Consider the following 21,940-nt stretch of genomic DNA (forward strand, 5'->3'; position numbering starts at 1 on the left):
TTGTTTGAAAAATCGCTTGCCTTGGCTCTATTTATGTAAAGTTTTGCGCACCTCCAACCTATTTTTACTGATCAAAATTGACGCTAACAGTTAATCAATATTGTGCTCTCTATGTAATAGAGTGACATCGCTCGTAGTATATCTAGACAATTTTTTGCGCCCCATTTGCCAAAGTTCGCTCGCTTACTGTATGTTAGGAAGAGGTGTAAGACACTTTTAGGTGACCAAAAAGATTATAATTAACTTTCATGAACTGAAAACACACTGTGAAAGGGTTAAAGTTGTAAGACAAAAACACGGACAACTCCCAGACCGGACAATCACAAGGTGGCCACACCCTAAAGCATACCCTGCTTTATGGTCTATTTGACTCTAAATGGGACCATAATTTACTAAATGAACATCATGCTGTATTGAAGAAGATTTTAAACTAGCGATTGAGACCATAAACTCATGTTTACAATGTTTACTGAGGTAATAAATCAAGTGAGAAGTAGGCTCATTTTCTCATAGACTTCTATACAATCAGACTTCCTTTTGCAACCAGAGGAGTCGCCCCCTGCTGGATATTAGAAATAATGCAAGTTTCCACACTGGCTTCACTTTTCAGACCCCGGAGTTTCCCACTGGTTATTGTGGTGCAGATTTTATCTAATAAGCAGCATAGGATGCTAAAAAGACAACAATTTTTATGGAAGCAAGAAGGAAAGAGGAAATGAAAGCTGATATTTAAATGGAAAGCTATCACACCAAAAGCAGATCACGTCTACTTTGAGGTATCCATTCCTGTTTCTACTTATCTCCATTGGTTAAAGCGGTATCCGGTTAGTCTCTGTGTGGTGAAGCCGCAGAGAGGATTTCCATTTCCAGGCTGTAAGAGAAAGGCTTCCCTCGGCCCCTCCCTCCCCCAAGGGTCCCCTTGTCACCTCAGCCGTGAACAGTTTGCGCCCAATCAATCAGCAGGATCAGACCCAGGCCCGTTTCCGCAGCTGCTCCTGCATCAGGGGTTCAACCTCATAGCAAAGGGCATCAGGCACACACAGCTGAGGCCTCGTAACACAAATGAATATCTCCACATTTCACACCTTGGAATCATTCATTCATTCAAGTCTTTACTTTAATATTTTATTTTGCTCTGTCATCCAAAAACGTCCTTGTGATTCCCTCTGTGGCAAACTACCAGCTCCAGGCTTTTGCTCTCATAAACACTCACATTATAGTTCGTATCAGATCTGTTTGTATGTCCACGGTGGAGCAGCCGAGAGAGTGCACGAACACGGACATATGGCGCCTCCAGGTACCACCCATGTTTAATTATTCAGATGATCAATCAGGGCTGCGTCGTGCTCATTAGCTCGTTGCCTAACGCCCCAAAAATAGCGTGTTTGTTTTTGTATGTGGTTGTTTGTGAGCATGACAGAGGGAACACGATGAGACTGGTGAGTGCCACATGGTGTTTACATCTTGCTGCATGTATTAATAAAAACATAATGTCGAGCACTGTCACCAGACAAGATGGTGCTAGGATATCTGCCAGCCCTTGTTTCCCAGATAAGGAGTCACCAATTCCCTTGTTCAGTGAATCGGATTTGTACTCGTCTCCTTTTATGTTCCTATAATACATATCTCTCTATCATTGAGGCACTTTTTCTTATGAAATTATTTTGCTCATGCTTGAGAAACTGTAATTTTGAGGTTGGTTGGTCAGAGGTAGACAGAGGCTATCACTCAGAGGAACGCGTCTGGGAAATGTGCTGTTGTTTCTTCACATGAATGCTCCAGAGCCCCGTCCCATCTGCCAGAATGATGTGTTGAGAAATGGGTTAGCCTTTGCTCTCACTGTCCATTGTTAGATGGAGCAAAGAAATAATGTTGGAATGCTTTTTTTATACATTGACAGCCTTCCAGTTGATAATCCAGTCACTGGCAGACAAAGAAAATCTCTCTGTTCATAAAGAAAAGCTGGGTCATATTTGAATTAACAGACTAAGGATGTACTGTTAACAGTAGAAACATACACTTTGATGTATTCTTAGTCCAAACCAGTGTAGCTGGGCTTAATGATGACTTTGCAGACTGTGTTTTCTGCCTATAACATGTGCGTGTGTTGTTGGAAAGCCATAACAAAAGGCTCAGTGAACCAGCACAGACATCCCCAACATAATATACACACTGCACTACACCCCCCCTTTTCTCTGCTCTGCGAGGAGGCCTATAACCCCACAGGGTCCTCCGAGTCCCCTGTGGTTTCAGCGACGACTGCTCAATAGCTTTGTCCAATGAATGGTGTTAGCACTGCTCCATTCATCTCCCTCTCAATAGTCATGTTGTGTCTCATCAAACCCTTCAGTGACGGCGGACACTGGAGTCTGTATAAAATGTACCACAAAGACATAACGTGTCCCTCTTGTTTTTTTTTCCACAGGGGAAAGAGCCGAGTGTGGAACTACAAGGTATGATCTCCTTTCAGCCATGAAACATCTGCTTAAATTATCTTTCCAGATCGTTAGAATATTTAAGAGAAAGGGAGACAAAAGCATGTCAGTTGATGCTTGAATACCCAAACAGAAACATATATATATTTGAATAATTGAATTTTGTCTATTATATATTAATTGTATTTGACTGCGTTGCCTAGCAACGTTACAGTCAATGAATGACGAGCAGTGTCTAAACAAAGACCATGCTTAGTATGCTATATAGACATCAGAGCTACAACGATTAATCAATTAATTGATTAGTTGTGAACTATTAAATTAATCGCCAACTATTTGATAAATATTAAAATAACTTTTAGCTACACCTCGCTTTACATATAGATGCATGATTTTATAATGTTGGATAAAACGGTACAGCATATTTTTGCATTCTGATATGTGTTATATTATTTGTGCCCAAAGACAATATTTAGTATGATAAGGAAAAATGACAACATTTGTTCTGATTGGTCAAAAGTCTTGAAATTTGGTACTTTGGGCAAGTATCTAACAGTACATGACAGTGATCACATAAAAAAACACTGTTATTAATAGTCAAAGTCTGGAGATTTGAAAAATTAAGAAAAACGCTAACATTCTGTCTATTAAATGTTTTCCATATATAATATTTTTTACACTCTACCTATGTGTGCATATCTTATATATTCAACTTGTTTTGAGTTCATAGATACCAAATACTCGACTGTGCTCCTGGCAATTTCTGAGATACAGCCATTTTCCTATCATCTAATATTTGGGCATAAGGCACTACTGTTCTTAAAATACGAAGGAGTCTTTTGCAAAAACAGTAATCCCATCTTGTGCTCAAATCCTGGATATAGTATGATAAGAAAAACTCACTTTTCAGCCAAACAGTTTGACCGATTTTGAAAATGTCTTCACATTTGTGCTTAAGCCCAGAGAACACTTCCACCAAATTAAAAATTTCAGTTGTGGGCACAAATGGGTTGATAGAGGGACATAGGAAACATGGAATTGTATTTTTTAAGTGAGGAATCATGTATGTTCCAACATGTGTTAATATGTGATATGTTTGGATTGCTAGTTTAATGCTGAACTTTTCAGTCTGACAACATGACATATCAATTAGCAGGTGCTTTAATTGGCCTTGGTAATAATGCTCATTAATCTGTGCTGTGTCGTTAGTAAGTCAAGAAGTGTTTTACTGAAGATGCACACCTAGAGTTTGGTACAACCCCTCAGCAATAATTAAACGGACGACTTTTATCAGGCGTAAGTGATAAAAGACCTCTTTAAAGAAACACCTCACTTTGGGTTTTTCTCAACTTTTAAAAGATGCTTCTCTTTTTCCATTACTTTACTTAAACAGATGATTTTTTTTTACTGCTCTGTGTTTTTACATACCTGCTTTTGAACCTCCATGTTTGGTTCTACAGTTCTCACAGAATCTGGTGTTTTTGTACCTTTTGTCCATCACTTCACAGGCCCCCCACCCTTCCCCCTAAACCACAGAAAATGCGGAAGCCTAGGCCACGCTCCGTGTATAACCATAAGCTGTTTAACGGCAATATGGAGACCTTCATCAAGGTACCTCTGGTGGTGGTGTATGACTGAGCGGCCCCTGTGGAGCAGGAGGAAGGCAGCTAGAGCCTTCGCTCTCATTCTCTTCCTCACTTTGGCCTCCTGTTCCTCCCTCTGATATCGCCTGATATAACGCCTCTGTTTAACCTCTAATCCTCCTCCTCGCTTCTGCGGTTCTGCCGGTGCAGACAGAGCGGCAGTCAGCTGTCTCTTTATTCCCCTCCAGAACAATTTACCATCTCTGGCTTTATTTCTAAATCCACTCTTTAGACAACTGAGAGGCAGGAGACAGCAGTGGATCTGCTTTGTCCCCTCACTGCACACAACCCTTTACTGCATCTCTGTAGCTTTCCTGTCGCCAGTCCCTGTGCTTAGCCTTCTTTAACCTCCAGACGGGTCATCCGTCATCTGAGCTTTTCTAACTTTGTGCTTCTCTGCCCTCTCTTCCTCTGCTACTCTGTGCTTTGCGGCTTTCTGTCCCAGAGGAAGAAGGAATGCCCGTACCCGCATTCAGGTACCTCTGTTGTTGGAGCGTGTAGGTCAGGGCACAAGGGCACTAAAACTTTTAGATAGTAGAAGTTTACAGGCTGCTGCTCGGGCTACACTTGCATGCTGCTTTTGCTACGTCAGGCTGTTAATAACAGTTTCTTGTAATATAGATGCTTTTGTTTGTTTTATACTGCTCATGAGATTTGCTTAATAAAATGTTTATGAGGCATCAGGATGTTTACGAGGCATTAGGTTTGTGATGAAATGGAGCATTAGACTTTTCCTGTCTTGCATATATTTAATTAATATGAACTAGAACGGGGGAGTCTATATTTTTACTGTATGCTATAATTCTTTAAGAGACTTTTATTCATTTTATTAAGAGGATATTGGATGTTTAATGTATTCATTTATTAAGACATTGTATAGTTAATGTTGCTGTTACTAAAAGTTACATGAAATACTATAGACCTTTTCACAGTTGTAAACCAGTTTATTTCCTGTTGCAGTGTATGTGAATGACATAAGGATTGCGTCCGAAAGTCCATACTAACATGCTATTTAGTACACTAAAACACTATGTGAGATATTTTAGTTTGTACAAAACTTTAATATCAAACCAATAGTACACGAATTGCATACAAATTCCGGTGAAATATTACAGTATGTAATGCTGGACACTAGGGTGACATAAATATCCCACAATGCAATATGGTAGTGACGACAACGATCATAGCAGGCGTTGACGGACAGCTCTGTAACATCATCAACGCTTTAATTTAACTGTAAGTATAAGATTTCACTTTGCTATGCGTAATATATATTTAAAATTAATTCAGGTATGAGTTACCATGGTTACACGTCTCCAACCGGCAAGGAGGTTCTCAGGAAGTGACGACGTCAATTACTGCTCAGTGCGTCCGAAAAGATACATACTGTGCCTTCCAATACCCTTACTACCCTACTATTTAGTATGCCAAAAAAGATTTAGTATGTCCCAATACATAGTATGTCAAATGCAGTATGCCTAAAATAATGTCCTACTACATCCGGTCGCATTTTGCAGTATGCAAGCCAGCATGCTTTCCTGGCTATTCTTACCCACAATCCTCTGCACAGCAGAAGAGGATCAAAGTTCAAGGCACAATGTTATAACGAAGTAGTACAGTATGTCCTAATTATACGCATACTGCATGCAACAGCACGTACTTTATAAGGGCAGCTGCAGTATGTACTAAAAGTAAAAATAAAAAGTATGCAATTTGGAACATAGCCATACTGTTTATTCACACGAAAGTAGGTTGAACGATAGTACACATATTGGGTATGTAGTGCATAGTATGAGATTTTGGACGCAGCCAAGCCGACAGGAGGTAAACATGGAGCCCAGCTGTTGCCTAGCAATGCAATTCCTTTGAAATGGTCTATATATTACTTACTCTTTTAATGATGTCTTCTTTTATATACGGTATATATATATATATATATACTGTATATAGTCTTGCCTTGTCTGTATTTATTTATTTTTCACACCATTTCATTTCAGGATTCAGGTCAACCAATCCCACTTGTTGTGGAAAGCTGTATCAGATACATCAATCTATACGGTGAGTCTCACATCATGTTGCCGTGACGACTACTTCTGAGTGAAAGGGCAGAAAAAGAAAGCAAACTATGAAGTCCTTTTGAAAACTCCTTCAGCCTCATAAGAAGTGACAGCAGCTATTGGACGAGGCAATCTATTTCCACAAATAGCCGCAGGTACAGAGACTGACCCGCTCTGCTCTGCCAGTGATTTGACAAGCTTATAACAATAGATCACACACAGAGAGTTTTGAAAGTCCCATTGGTCTTGGTTTAGTCAGTTGAGCCAGCCCCCACCCCCCACACCCAAACCCTCTTTATAACCCCTCCCTGTCTACCTTCACATCTGTCTTCAGCTCATTGCTGTAGCCTGCAGGCCTTTCCTCTGGATCTGGACCTAATGAAACCTCCAGAAAACTGATTAGGAGCCCTCTAACTGAAACCATATGCTGCAGCCTCACCGAGGGGCCCTCTCACGGAAAAATACGCATCTCCCTTTCTGACTAGATTACATTTCCTGCTCTGTGTTATGTGTTTCCAATGGGCTTTCACGAAGCTGGCACTGGGGTTTGGAGATAATGGTGGCTAGCTAGCGTAAATCTCAATCTCTGAATTCTGGCTTGTGTTTCTTTCAGGCTTGCAGCAGCAAGGCATATTCCGCGTGCCGGGATCACAGGTGGAAGTCAACGATATTAAGAACTCATTTGAGAGAGGTTAGTCAAAGACAGATGCAGTTATATATCCCCCTTTTTCATGTCACAAACACTTGATAAACCCATCAAATGTCACCACTGAAAGCACACATATTTTTCATAATCAGGTGAAGATCCCTTGGTCGATGACCAGAATGACCACGATATCAACTCAGTGGCGGGGGTGCTGAAGCTGTACTTCAGAGGACTGGAGAACCCAATCTTCCCAAAGGAGCGCTTCCTGGACTTCATCTCTACCATCAGTGAGTCAAGCACAACAGACAATATTCAAATTAAAAAAGAGAAAACACACCTTGCAGTTTCTTAGAAGCTCAGCTTTACAGTACTGAAGACGAGAAAAGCATGCAGCGCAGCACATGGAAGCAATCACAACACCAGGGCTCTCTCTGCCTGATATTTAACAGAAAGCCAGTAGACAGAGGAGAGCGTGGGCCACATCAGTCTGCCGTGTGCGAGTTCACCACAGAATCATCTCCCCGCTGTTTCTACAGTAATAGTTTGATCACTCAATGTGCCTCAGGGGTCTGGTGAAAGGCAAGAGGGGGCATCTATTAAAAGTGTCAAATAACAGTTTTCAGAATCCTCCTCTGCCTTCTGCGTTTGCTCACTTTGATCATATCTCCTTGCTAGGGTCTGGTATATATATATATATATATATCATATTTCAGTGGACAGTGTTGTTAAATGCTTGGTGCCCACATATATAAAAGTTCAAAAGTGATATTTGTCTCATTTATTGCGGTGTAAACCACTGTTTATTCCACTTCTCTATCTCTATGTCCTTCGTGTTTCAGAGCTGGAATCTGGAGCTGAGAGAGCGCATCACATCCAGCAGATCACTGTGACTCTTTCTCGCACCATCATAATCGTTATGAGATACCTTTTTGCTTTTCTCAATCAGTGAGTTCACACTGATTCACACTACATGTTAAGCCACAGGTCCTGCTGTATACCGACGAGCATGTGCTGTACACATCAGTGATGTAATTGAATCTTAAACTTAACTTACATGTAAATTTAATTCTGTTATTTGGGAAACTCCATGTTGAACACACACACAGAATAGTTATAGTCAGGTGAAAAGACATGATCCAAAAATATATCGGGGGGGGGAAAAAAGCACCTGCTATTTATTGCTACATCTGTCTGCAGTGTTTTAGGAGTTATTTATGGGCTCGGAAACTCATGCTTCGCTGAAGCAGTATACCTGTCCTCTTATAATGGACGTTATTAATGCTCCTTTTACTGGGTTTGCCTGCAGAACAAAGAGTTTGATTTCATACCCCAGGTTTTACTCTGCTCTGCTATACTTCATTGTTGGAGCAGTTCCAGATGTGGTTTTACTGCTCAGCCTCAGCTTGTTGATAATGTGCAAGGACTGATTATGACTTCCTCTCGCAGCGCTGAATGATTTGGTTACCCAGAGTGGGCTGTGGCATGTGCTGGCTATGTCAATTTCTTTAAGGGGTTGGCTGATCAGAGTGCTTTTTAGGCAAATGTCTAACTAAGCTGTGCAATGTAGCATGTAATACTGTGTGTCAAAACTGAATTCAGTTGAAGCCAGACTCTGACTGTTTCCACTGTTCCCCAAGTGGCCAAAACAATCCGTTATTGCAGATTTAGCAATGTAATAACTAGTCTAATGATTTATGACATAATCTATAATCCAAAAGTAAACAAAAAGGTAGCCCAAGCACAAAAAATACAAAACAGAAATGTAGCCTTATCACTCCCAATTTGATCGATCTTTTAATACAGACAGAGTTAACGGACGTTAACGGTTGCCTACTTCATTAAACATACAATGCTCCCCTGTCCCGTCCATCAGTCTCTCCCAGTACAGTGACGAGAACATGATGGATCCGTACAATTTGGCAATCTGCTTTGGTCCAACCCTGATGCCCATCCCAGACGGACAGGATCCTGTATTGTGCCAGGTACATGTTAACGAGGTCATCAAGACCATTATCGCCCACAACGAACTCATCTTTCCCAATCAACGTGAGCTGGACGGCCCAGTGTACGAAAAGTGCATGAGTGGGGGGGAGGAGTACTGGTGAGTGTTGATGGTGAACTTGTGAGCAAAGTACAATTATGTTGAGACTACAGTTGTTTTTGGAGTTTAAAGGGTAACTTTGGTATTTTTGCAACCCTGTTTTCCCATGTTTTTGTGTCCAAGTGACTAATGGGGACAACAATATCTGAAATTGGTCCAGTATGAGGGAGAACGCTGTAACCAGCAGCCGTGAAATGAGATGCGAGGGCAAGTGAGCAGCGTCAGTGTAACGTTATGTTCACTATAAGTGCTTGTTTCTGCCACTGGCAGGCTCAGATTGTTAATATAAGTGTCTGACAACATTATGGAAATGACTCTACAGAGAAATACAAGGTCAAATAAAGACAGGCGGCCATCGAATTCAAAGACCTCATCCACATTGTTGAAATCATCTAAATATTCAGCCATGACATTGAAAATCTTTTAGATAACACTAAGCTACGCTACCTCTACTCCAACACAACAAACTGCCCGGCTGACACTCGTGTTTCCACCATGGATGTATTCCACTATTCCACTGTTGTCTTCCGGCAACACGTCACCTCGCCAGATTTCAGAACGAGACTTCTCCTTGAGCGAGACTCTTTCCATAATGTCAGACACTCATGATAACAATCAGTCTTTCATGGTAAAAACAAGCACTTTTAGTGGATGTAAATGACAGTGTCAGTTTGCTCCAATAGCACCATATTGCAGCCTGTGAGCAGCTGCCATTTACAGCGCTCTCCCTCAATACTGGACCAGTTTCAGAAATTGTTGTCCCCAGTAGTCAGAGACAAAAACATGGAGAAATAGGGCCCATGTTGAAAAATACCAAAGTTACCCTTAAAGAGGAAAGTCTGTCTTATTTTGTTTTGTGTTCATAAAACAAATATTTGTCACATCTACAGTATATAGCGGGGACGTTTCACTTTCCCTTTGCTCCCACAGTGACAGCCCACACAGTGAACCAGGAACTATTGACGAGGCTGACAATGGAACTGAACCACACACCAGTGATGAAGGTCAGTATATCACACTCTAGTTGTCATTTTCATCATTTCTTTATGAAGGGGTTTTGTTATTACCCAGGTATGTCCCCAGGGATGGCAGCATTGGTCTATTGGTCAGTCTGGTCCAACTATTGGATGGATTGCCATGACATTTGGTTCAGACATTCATGTTGCCCAGAGGATGAACTGACTTTGGTCATCCTTTGACTTTACCTCTAGCGCCACCAGCATGTTGACATTTGTGCTTTTGAGTTAAATATCCTGACAACAATTGTATGGATTCCCATGAAAGTTGGTACATATATTCATGTTCCCCTCAGGATGAATTGTAAAAACTTTGGTGATTCCCTGACTTTTCTTCTAGCGCCATTTTTTTAATTTCACCATTACTTTTATGACCAAAACCTAATACCATAGCCATCAGTCTCTGTAGCTGTATTTTGTGTTTAGTGCTAATTAGCAATGGTTAAAGATGGTGAATATAACACATACCTGCTAAACATCAGCAAGTTAATAATGTTATTTTGAGTAAGGCTGCAGTTAACGATTATTTTCATTGTCGATTAATCCGTTGATTATTTTCTTGATTAATCGATTAGTTGTTTGGTATATATAAAATGTCAGAAAATGGTGAAAAATATTTCCCAAAGCCCAAGATGACATCGTAAAATGTCTTGTTTTGTCCACAAGTCAAAGATATTCAGTTTACTGTCATGGAGGAGTAAAGAAACCAGAAAATGTTCACATTTAAGAAGCTGGAATCAGAGAATTTAGACTTTTCTTTTTTCTTAAAAAATTATCGATTATCAAAATAGTTGGTGATTAATTTAATAGTTGACAACTAATCAATTAATCGACTAATCGTTGCAGCTCTAATGGTGAGCATGTTAGTATGCTGACCTGTTTTTGCATTCAGGCCATTTTTCATGATTTATTGTATCTAGTGTTAGCATCCATGTGAACTGTGTGTCTTGCCGTCAGTATCAGAGCTAAGTTAAGATGTTACCATTGTATTCTCTAATACTACAGCATACATTAAGACTTCATTTTAAATTAACTTAGCATACAAAATATTGAAAATCAAAATAGAAATTCACATCTTGGCAAGTAGTATCACATGGATTTCACATGAGAATATATGTGATATGACTTTCTTTGTGGATAAGAAAGCCATACAGACTGACCTTTTTTTATTAAGTGCTTTTGACTGAGAGGTGAGTGAGGGTTTGCGCTGCAACAGCTTACGATTGCAAAGGCTTATGTGATGTTTGAAGTTGAGTAAACAGTGTTGGCATGCAGCACTGCCTCTTTGATCCGTCTCTCTCTCTGTGTGTGTGAGAGTCTCTCTACCCCCTCTCCCTCCCCCCCTCCTCCCCCCCGCTCGCTCTTTGTTCAGTGTTAGTCAGCAATTCTCCTGAGACTTTCTCCTTTGTGCAGTATTTCCCCAATTCTCCTCTGAGCTTTGAATGCATAACTGGGCCAGGCACAAAAGCCAAAACACGGGTAATACACAGAATAATATCTCCTGTGGCGTATATGAAGAGTCAGTGGACAGGTCTGTGTAGTGTGTGTGGAGTGTGTGAGGTCAGACTGAGGTAACCGTATCTATCTTTGAGCTTCAGTCGTGCTGTTGGCTGTGTTTGTAATGAGTGCTGCTGACCCTTTCTTTTCTTTTTTTGCTCTTACTTGAAATAGACAACAAAGGCTGATTGCCTGCTGTAGGTTCTGCTCCTGCTGGCCTCAATTATGGGCTCCGGTGTTGTGCTGTAGTTTCTGTAGCCGGTTCAGTTGGAGTCCTCTGGCAGCAGTTTAGTTTTTTTAAGGAAGAAAAACAAGTTGGTGTCTGATTAAGAACTAAGCAACCATGCTGTACCTTTTCTATTTTCAATACTTTGGAATTGAAACCAAATTTGAACAAAACAGCTTTTTATCTTTCACAACTATGACTGTCCTCTTTCAGCACACGGGAGAAGTTTGCCTTCAGGGCTTTCTGCCAGAAATCTCCTTAGGTTTAGGCAACAACTTAACCTACTTGGTTTGGTTTAGAAAAAGATTGTGGTTTGGGTTAAAATAAACCCTTTCTGGCAGAAAGCCCTGAAGGCAAACTTCTCCCATGTGTCCTCTTTCACATCCTTGTACCCCTCGGGTATGTTTTTCTTTAAATAAAACCTATCAGAGGTGTGCAAAACAGTTTTTTTCTTGGTAAGAGCTGATTGCTGTTAACCATACAGTTAACTCTGACTGACCCCTGCTGGCTAAATGTTGAAATACACTGCAGACAAGACATTCTGTGCGTTCTAATACCCATACTACCACACTATTTAGTATGCCAGAAAAAGATTCAGTGTGTCCCAATACATAGTATGTCAAATGCAGTATACCAAAAATAACAGGATGTCCTACTACATCCGGTTACATTTTGCAGTATGCAAGCCAGCATGCTCTTCTGGCTATTCTGACTCACAATCCTCTGCTCAGCAGATGCAGTATTTCCCAAATGTATGGATACTGCATGCACCGGTACGTACTTTGTAAGGGCAGTTACAGTAAAAGTAAAAAGAAAAAGTGTGCAGTTTGGAATGTACCCTAGGTTTTCTTTTTAAATGTCAAAATCAGACTTGTTTATTTCCCATACAACATGTTAAAACAGTAGTGGCTGTTTGTCATGCAATCACTAGTTCAATAATTATTGGTAAGTCATTTCTCCACACACACGTTTGTTATATTTCAGCTTTACTCTGTAGTATGTCTGAGGGATTTACAATGTAAATGGACTCGGAATTTAACTTTTTGCAGATAACATTATTACTGAATCAAAATTTTATTTTTGGATTTTGTTTTATTGTTTGTTTTAGTGCTGTATGTACAGAATACGATCTAGGATTGTATATAATGTTGTTGATCATAGCCATGTTGGGGTCTATTAAGCAATTGATTTTTTTTTGTTGATGTCTATGTTTTTTTCCAGAGGTCGAACAGATCGAGGCCATCGCTAAGTTTGACTACGTGGGACGCACTCCCAGGGAGCTGTCCTTCAAGAAGGGAGCCTCTCTGCTTCTGTATCACAGAGCGTCTGAAGACTGGTGGGAGGGACGCCACAACGGTGTGGACGGCCTCATCCCACATCAGTACATCGTGGTACAAGATCTGTGAGTGACCACAGTTTATCTTGTAATTCTCTCACTTTCATTTCAAATCATCATCAATGCAGCGGAAAAAATTACACTTAACAGTTTTAAAGTTACACTGAATATTGCTTTAAAACGTAAGTACTGCAGGTATACTTGTACTTCATGTGTGTATTTTATGCCTCTGCTCTTTCAGCGATGATGCCTTCTCAGATAACCTCAGCCAGAAAGCGGATAGTGAAGCGAGCAGTGGACCATTGCTGGATGATAAGGGTTCATCCAAAAATGATGTCCCGTCACCATGTGAACCATCACCTGATTACAACTTTGGAGGCGTCATGGGGAGGTGGATACACTTAAGAATAACACCTTTATTGTTACTCTATTGAGGAGTTTTCCTGTTTGACTGTTGGTCCGATCTGATCCGTCTCCGCAGGGTGAGGCTACGGTCCGATGGAGCTGCCATCCCACGTCGTCGAAGCGGCGCAGACACCCACAGCCCAACCAGAGTGGCTGACACTCCGCCACGGGCTGCAGCCTGTCCCAGCAGCCCCCACAAGGTGCCCATGAGCAAGGCGCGCATGGAGAGCCCAGAAAAGAGGCGGCTTGGCACCTTTGGCAGTGCAGGAAGCATCAACTACCCAGAAAGGAAGGCCTATCCTGAAGGCCACCCTCTGAGACCGGTGCCGGGGGCCACTCGCCACAGCAGCCTCGGGGACCACAAATCACTGGAGGCTGAAGCTCTGGCTGAGGTAAGGTTCAGGTAGAGGCAAACCTGATGGGGGAAAATAGTGCAAAAATGATAGAAATAGAGTCACTTTTGATGTAATGTGTTTATATGTGTCTGTTTGGTGGCTCTGTGGTCTCAGTACCAGACAGGATATAGAATATGTAATTATAGCATATAAGAGGATTTGGAGGGTTTGGTAGAACAGTCAATCTGAGAGCAGCAGCTGGGAGCCGGAGTAAATGTCAGGGCCAGACTGCAACTGGGAGACAGACACACCTCAAGGACACAGAGGCCTGGAACTGAATAACAAGCTGAAGAGCAATGAAGGTTCGGCTAATGGCTGCAATCATTCATTAGATCCAAACACAATTGAAAAAACATCAAATGTTCTGAGTGTACTAACTTGACTCGAACTGATGATTTCTGATGGGTCATTTCAAAATGGTATACAGTATAATTAAAACAAGCATTTTGTACACAGCAGTGTGTTGAAAAAAACAATATTGCAGTTGAGTGAGTTTAAAATCTCACATTTTAAAGGCATTATGATAACATTGATAACACTGAGCAACTAAATGTCACATTCTCCCTCCCCCGTTCCATTGCATTTACTTCACAACAAGTCGTTGCCAGGCACTTACCGTCAATCTCAGCCATTTATCCGTTTTTTCCACACTAACTGACGACCCAGAGATACCACATGATACCAACGTTGTTTTACTATTGACTAACAAGCCTTGTTAGAAGTGGGAACCAAACGTCAGATATCTTCCACAGAGATAAACAAAACATTCATTTTGGACCCGCCAACATTTTTTAAATGATTAATTCACAATCATAATAATTTTCTTCAGGAAAAGCCGTACTTTTATTCTGCACCTTTCTAAAGGCTCTGTGGATGCATTATTATTTTAAAAATATCCGTGTACATAAAAATGTTATCAATAAAAAGTTTTAACTGATAAAGTATCCCAATAATAGTTTATAGATTCACACATATCACTTATACTTATTATGTCTCAACTAACCAATTTGCAAACCATGCTGCTGGGTTTTAGAAATGAAGATATAATGTTTTATTACCTTTCCAGGCACCCATTGTTTTGCATTTGATTCCATAGGATATGATAAAACATTCACATGCAACAATAATTTAACATTGACAAAAGTTATTGCAGACTTGAAATATACTATGATGGATTACATAACATAACAAGTTTCAAGTTTGCAGAAATGAATGAAGAACCAAGGGCTTCGAAATGTAGGAAACGTAAAAAAGGGTGTAGTCTAAAACATCCTACACTGTGCAGTCTTTATTTGAATATGGTCATGAATCATTTTAAGCATACTTGCAAACACATGGGTATAAGTGTCATTTTTTTAAATGCTACATGTAGGGCTGCAACTAACAATTATTATCATTGTCAATTAATTTGTAGATTATTTTCTTGATTAATCGATTAGTTCTTTGGTCTAAAAAATGGTGAAAAATGGCAATCAGTGTTTCCCAAAGCCAAAGATGACGTCCTCAAATGTCTTGTTTTGTCCACAATTCAAAGATATTCAGTTTACTGTCATAGAGGAGTAAAAAAAAAACAGAAAATATCCACATTTGAGGAGCTGGAATCAGAGAATTTTGACTTCTTTCTTAAGAAATGACTCAAACCGATTAATCGATTATCAAAATAGTTGGCGATTAATTCAATGGTTGACAACTTATCGATTAATCGTTGCAGCTCTTGCTACATGTCTCACTGACCTGGCAGTCATTTTTGATTGTTCTGTCCTCCTCATCTTTCATCCCTCCTCGACCAGGACATAGAGAAGACTATGACCACAGCGCTCCATGAGCTGCGTGAGCTGGAGCGACAGAACACCGTTAAGCAGGCTCCGGACGTGGTCCTGGACACCCTGGAGCCCATGAAGAACCCGGTCAGCTCCGAGCCCGGCAGTCCTCTGCACACCATCATGATCCGTGACCCGGATGCCGCCATGCGCCGCAGCAGCAGCTCCACCTCCGAGATGATGACCACCTTCAAACCGGCTCTCTCCGCCCGGCTGGTCGGGGCTCAGCTGCGCCCCCCGCCCATGAGGCCGCTGCGCCCTCCTCCCACCCAGCACCGCTCGAGCAGCTCCAGCTCCTCAGGCGTCGGCAGCCCCGCCGTGACGCCCACCGAGAAGATGTTTCCAAGTAACAGTGCAGCTGCTGCTTCTAACAGCAGTGATGCTGGAGATAAGTCTGGCACCATGTAGCAAAGGTGGAATCTGGTAGGTGGGAAGGCTGGAAAGCTTCCTACGTGATGGGGAAAGCTTATGGAAATGAGTGCTGATGTGTGAAACGCAGATATGGATATTTTCCCCTCTCTGTTTTCTGCCTGACTTAATTCATATATTCAGGAAGCTCTTGAGCCTATAATATGTTACCATGGTGATAAAGCGGTGGAAGAAGCTGTAGAGGTGTGATAGCGTAAAGCTCAACTCTCTTTGAAACTTGATTTAACTAAAGAGAATGTGTATAAGAATACATGTATTTCAGTTTTACCTCAGTCTCAACAACAAAATAGATCAGTGGCCATGTTCTCGTTTCAGAGATAATGCAAGTGAAGCAATACTTGTGTGACCTTTAGTATTAGTTCCACCCAGCACACGTTGTCCAGCCGGTGTTTCAGTCACTCCTGCTGATGTGCGTGAAACACCTCATCTGGACAAACATTCAGGATAATAAACCATGTCCGGTTACCATTTAGGTCGCAGGCCTTATGGCTGTACATACACACTTACTTGAAGTCGCCATTTCTTCTTTCTGTTTGTACTATAATACAGTGGATGTTCAGCAAAGTAACCACTTAGTGACATTATATAGTTCTGCATGCGGGGTTTGGAGAAAATAAGGAAAACATTTGCAACATTGAGAGAGTTGTAATGATGTGGGATTCTCTCATAGGGTCATTGTAAGCATAAGATATTAGTTTGAAACCTGAAAAAAAAATCAAGTTATATTTGACAAAGTAAAACACGAGGATCTCACAGTGTTATATTTTAAACCTGCCATGTGTGGTACTCTAGATGTTGTACCTGAAGTCATCCCGTTCACAGCTAAAGATTACAGCATCCTGGCATGAAGATTATCTCTGAAATCGGAGACATACTAATCAGTCCTCCACCATCATGTACGGTTTGACTTAACTAATGCAACTAAATGTAGGAATCCTGTGGTAACCTTGTACATAATATATAGCTAGTAATTTTTTAAGTGTTAATCTTGTACAGGCTAATACAAAAAAGGCAAAGGGTTGGCTGCGAATGGCACTTAGAGTAAAGATCACCTTTTAATCATCTTCAGTAAACTATAAACATAACTGTGTAAAATAGAGTTCGAATCATTTACCTTGTGCCGTGTGCTTAGAATGCATTTTGGTAATCGTACTGTAGGAAAATTGTTGAACGGACAACGAAGCCTGAATAAATAAATGTTTCCTCCGTTATGTTTTCGCCCATTTTCACTCTCTGAACTGTTGCTACATCAAATCTAATTTTGGTGATTTTATTATTGCATAAGATACGTGGAAAAAGTCCCCTCTGACAGTTCCTCTTTCAAATGTAAAATGCGATACACACCCAGAGGAACCTGAGATGTTGTGACATACTGTTATCACAGCTATCACAGTTTCCTTCCTTCCTGCCTTTTTCTCATCATTGCTGATAGATACAGTCACGCTCTGACTGCAGACTTATTTCTTTCATTGGAAGAGAACTTAAATGGAGATCATGTCAGTGTTTATATCTACTGTACCTCTTGTCATTCTGACAGCTCTCGTCCAGAGACCTTGTTACTACCCGCATCCCAAAGAGCCTGCTCTGTTCTGCATGTTTTTGCGCTGTAATGTCTGACTCATATTCTGCGTCAGTTAAACAATAGCTGTATGTGGTGCCTTGCCTTGGTAAAACGCACAAATTAATCAATATTGGATTTTTTTTTTTTTTTTTTTTTTAAGAAATGGGCCTTAACATTTATTTATGGGGATTGGGAATGATGAAGCTGCTTGTAGCAGTTGCTAAAATAAAAGTGAAAGAGAACAATGCTTGATTGAGTGAAATCAACTTAAATATTAGCAAATATTAGCATGTAAACCAGAATCTACTGTCAACACTGCAGTCAGTCTGTACTGAGATACATGGAAGTTGAATATATTTGCTTGTTGTCAGTGGATTCCTAAGAACAGAGAGCTCAAAAAGGCAATACAGTATTTAAAGTCAAACAGTGCACTCTGCTGGTTCCTGCTGGTGTTGCCTTTCTCTTGTGACCAACCAGTGGACACCGTCACCTTTACGAGGGCATTATGATCTGGAGATAATATTACAATCATTAAGCTTATCCATATAGCTCTATTTGTCTGTCCTGGCTACAGTTTTGCACCTGTTTAAATCTATGAAGATAATGTTACAAAAAAAAAAGAAGCATATTGAAATACGAAGAAAGCACACAATTTCAAAAGGTGAACCTATCATCATTATATTTAACTAGACTGTTTTGTGTTTTATTTATAGACACTTGTGTAAGTGGAGCGGGAATTCTGAGTGCCTTTTGTGCACAACATCAATTTTTATTAGACTTTTATATTTACTTTTTTTACTGTAATATGTTGTCTATTAGTTGTTATGTTTATTATGAACTGATTTGTAATCTTTACTTTCTATTGCTACTCAGCCGTCAAACCACCACAAGGAATATAAAGATATTCCTCTCATGAATTACAGAAGAGTCATCATCATCTGTGTTTGGGGTGATCGCTGAAGAATATAGAAACTACTGTATACGCGATCTACTGGTGAGGCTCAGTAGAATCATCTCAGAATATTTCTCTCATTTTTTTATTTTCCGTGTGAACTGCCTGTGCTGTGTTTGAGCCGTAACTTGTCATTTAGCTCCTTCCCCTCTTTGCAGTATTGTTGGAAACAGCAGGACTGATATGGACCCTGTTCTTGCAGAGGTTATAAGGCACTTGGTGCGCTCTCTTTCTCCCTACATGTGACGTTACACAGACATTTTCTTTCCTGGAATGTATGCTGAAATGGGTAACACTGTTAGTCTGCTGACATGAGAAGACAATGCGTTAATATAGAAAAGGGACATCACAGTAAAGCGAGCAGACTGTCGTGTTGTGGGGACCGGAGTGTGAGTTGCTGTCACTCTGTTTACCTTCTCTTTAATTGTTTGTCTAGTGATGCTGTTTGTTGATGAGTGTCTGGTTGGTTGAAACCCTGTGATGTAATGTACACCATACCACTGACTGGATGTTAAAACCCCTGCATCCAAATAAAACCATTATTGCTCTGTGATCTGGATATTGTGAATGATTCGTTTTTGATTAATGGCGTTAAAGCTAGGGTCGGCAGTCTTCTTCAAATACATTTCTTATGTAAGTTAAAATTCTCATTACATCCCGACAGCAATCAATAAATCAAATGCTCCGACAAAAAAAAAAAAAAATCTGGTATGTAATGTTATATAATGTAATTGAAGCCTTTTTTTCCATTGTCACTTTGACTGCCCATACTTTGAAGTACTTCTTTATAACATTAAATATTAATTCTTAAATAAGCAATAATGAAAGTAAGAGTTTGGAAAAAAAACTTTTATTTCTTACAGTTTTCAAAGTTTAACCCTCAAAAAGTCAGGTTTGACTGACAATGCCGGGAAAAATAAGCAACAAATCCCACAACTTTCATTTTGAAACATGCTTTGATAATTGTTACTGATCCCTGATTGGTGCATGGAGGTACACGGTGACATCACCTTTTTCCAACTGAGCTTTATCCACTTTAAATAAGTGAGAACAGGACAGTGAAATGCAGAAATCTCTCATGAAATAATCAAAGCCGTTCTCACTTTGGCATAAAACTGTGTGTTTGTGTATGACCTCATTGATCATAGTAAGAAGCTGTGTAGGGTTTTCAGGGCCTTTAAATACATAAGCAATACGTTAAAGGCTCATTCTCACCTAAACCCGAGTGTAACACTGAAGTCGGTAACTTTGAGCAAATATGATAAAAAAAATATATTTTTATAAAACGGTCATTATATACTGACAGTAGTGCATGAGACTGATAATCTATTAAAATAATCATGTCCCTCTGTCTGCTCCGAGTGCTCCTAATGGTATTTTTAAGATTTCACAGCGCCCGAAGGAAAACAATCAATTAGAGCCGAGGAGTCTCTAACACAGCTGTCAATCACCGCTCGCGAAACTCGCAAACTCCGATCAAACGTTCAAACTCTCTGTAGTTTGTATTCAGCACTCCTTTAAGGATAAGAAGCCGGCGTTGTGGAGACGGCTACACAGAGAACAGAGTTTTGCATAAATTAGATGATTATATCTCCCTTTGAAATTGGCTTTCTGGTCCATTGGTCAAAGAATGTTTCACTACCAGCTCATACTGACGGAGCATAAACAAAATTCAATTTGTTCCACCTCAGAAAACCCCTGTTCAACAAGAACATGTCAAACAAGCAACTGTGTACACAGTTTTCATCAGTCTGGAAGAGGATAACACTTACTAACAAGTAAAGATCTGGTGGCAGGGTACTTTTAAAGAGTTCGGTGGACTTGAGTTATAAAAACAATCTCATGTTGTCTTAAATAAGGCAGTAATAAGAGTAAGTAAAAGTAAGCACTTAATTAATTGGATATTGCCGTTACCAAGACAGAGGATCTAAGGAGAATGGAAATGCATACTGTCTATTAGAAAGGAAGTCATTAGGATTACATAAGAAAATAAATTGCACTAATTACAGTAACAGGAAAAAAAACACAGACAACAATGTGTGTCTGTTTACAAAGAGTGACATGTATCCAGTATCTGTTTACATAATTACCACATCATGACTAAGTACATTATTTAATCTTGTTGTTTGGTGACAGTGTTGCATGATAAACTTTTAGGTTTTACGAGTGATTTTGTTCCTTTTTATATCCCAAAACAGTGAACACTGTGGCACCAGAACGTTCTCATTCCCAGGGTGTCAAAAACCAACGCTTTGTCACAGCCATTCGCGTGGATACCGACGCTTAAGCCGACCCTTTAGCGTCGATTTGAGATGCACCGGGCTTTCCGTTAACTACAATGTAAACCCATCTGTGTCAATATTAAATGCACAGGGAAAGTGCGTCGGGAGTGTGGTGATGTAGCTTTAAGAGGGAAAAGACACACACAAAGCGGGGTCGGAGGGGAAGTGAATGGGTCCAACAAACACAAGGCTTTCATCCAGGACCGCTGTTTGTGTCCCATGCGTCAAGTTACAATCAGCTGTCTGTTCGTGTTCAGTGTCATTTTTACTGTACAAACGTTGTAGTTTTTAGGCCAATCATATTGTTTTTTCCTAAACCTAACTATAGTGGTTGTATTGCCTGAACCTAAGCAAGTGGTTTTGTTTACTTCACAACATTAAGCACGTGTTTACTGCGACTGAAAAGAGTGACGCCGAGGGGTCCCTCTTGAACTCATCCCGGCTGACCTCATAGGCTCTGTAGGACCAGGATGGCATGGCCAAGGACCTGCATATGTGTGTTTGCTTTTAGCCATGAAAAGTTGATTTAGTACAAAGATACACCAGCATGTGACCTTCTAAATTATTTAGATTACTTTGAAAGAAAATCAATCAACAAACAAAACCACAGCTACTTTTACTGGCATGGAAACTGTATGCCTCTCTAGAATGAGGTATGCCTCATCGATGAAGAACAGATGCTTCAGCTGCTTTGAAAAATAAGTTGCATAAGCCCTCTCCAGCGGCCTGATTTGGCATATCTGCCATTATGATTAATACGCAAATGAGAGCAAACTCTTCAATAACGCATAATAATCTCTTCACAAGAGTCACAGTAGAACAAAATGATCATAACTTCCTGTTTCAACCTTCACCTTCTCTGTCTTCAACTTAGCTTCATCAAAGTAATTAATGGTGAAGCAGTTACACTCTTCACAAAACAACGTAAACAAATGGAAGTCATGTCTCATTTATTTCAAGTGTTTCCATAATATATGCACTGTTTTATAGCAAAAATAGCTTATGATAAATTAAGCATTTTACCTAAAGCTATATCATGTCAAGTGACTTAATGTAAACTTAATGTACTGGTACATACGGTAGGGCATTTTATTCAAATCATTTCAAATTAAATGAAATTTCTATTTTGTAATCAGCGA

At 40.2% G+C, this 21,940-nt stretch overlaps 1 protein-coding gene across 6 annotated transcripts in view; it reads left to right on the plus strand.

The window, feature by feature from the left end:
• Window positions 1-19,072, plus strand: part of srgap3 (SLIT-ROBO Rho GTPase activating protein 3) — a 75,103-nt gene extending 56,031 nt beyond the window's left edge. For 2 of the 6 annotated variants that reach the window (XM_037772687.1, XM_037772650.1), the window contains 13 exons: window positions 2,426-2,453; window positions 3,944-4,046; window positions 6,076-6,136; window positions 6,749-6,826; window positions 6,934-7,068; window positions 7,621-7,726; window positions 8,655-8,882; window positions 9,813-9,886; window positions 12,356-12,394; window positions 12,843-13,023; window positions 13,199-13,348; window positions 13,439-13,754; window positions 15,548-19,072. In XM_037772687.1, coding sequence (XP_037628615.1) covers window positions 2,426-2,453; window positions 3,944-4,046; window positions 6,076-6,136; window positions 6,749-6,826; window positions 6,934-7,068; window positions 7,621-7,726; window positions 8,655-8,882; window positions 9,813-9,886; window positions 12,356-12,394; window positions 12,843-13,023; window positions 13,199-13,348; window positions 13,439-13,754; window positions 15,548-15,985 — 1,937 coding nt within the window. In that variant the 3' untranslated portion in view covers window positions 15,986-19,072. Of the gene's footprint in view, window positions 1-2,425; window positions 2,454-3,943; window positions 4,555-6,075; window positions 6,137-6,748; window positions 6,827-6,933; window positions 7,069-7,620; window positions 7,727-8,654; window positions 8,883-9,812; window positions 9,887-12,355; window positions 12,395-12,842; window positions 13,024-13,198; window positions 13,349-13,438; window positions 13,755-15,547 lie in introns of those variants that run through there. The other 4 variants (XM_037772669.1, XM_037772659.1, XM_037772678.1 and 1 more) reach the window with 4 other exon arrangements.
• The last annotated feature ends 2,868 nt before the right edge of the window (window positions 19,073-21,940 follow it).

The sequence above is a fragment of the Sebastes umbrosus genome, chromosome 1 (genome assembly GCF_015220745.1).
Source record: "Sebastes umbrosus isolate fSebUmb1 chromosome 1, fSebUmb1.pri, whole genome shotgun sequence".
Lineage (NCBI taxonomy): Eukaryota > Metazoa > Chordata > Actinopteri > Perciformes > Sebastidae > Sebastes > Sebastes umbrosus.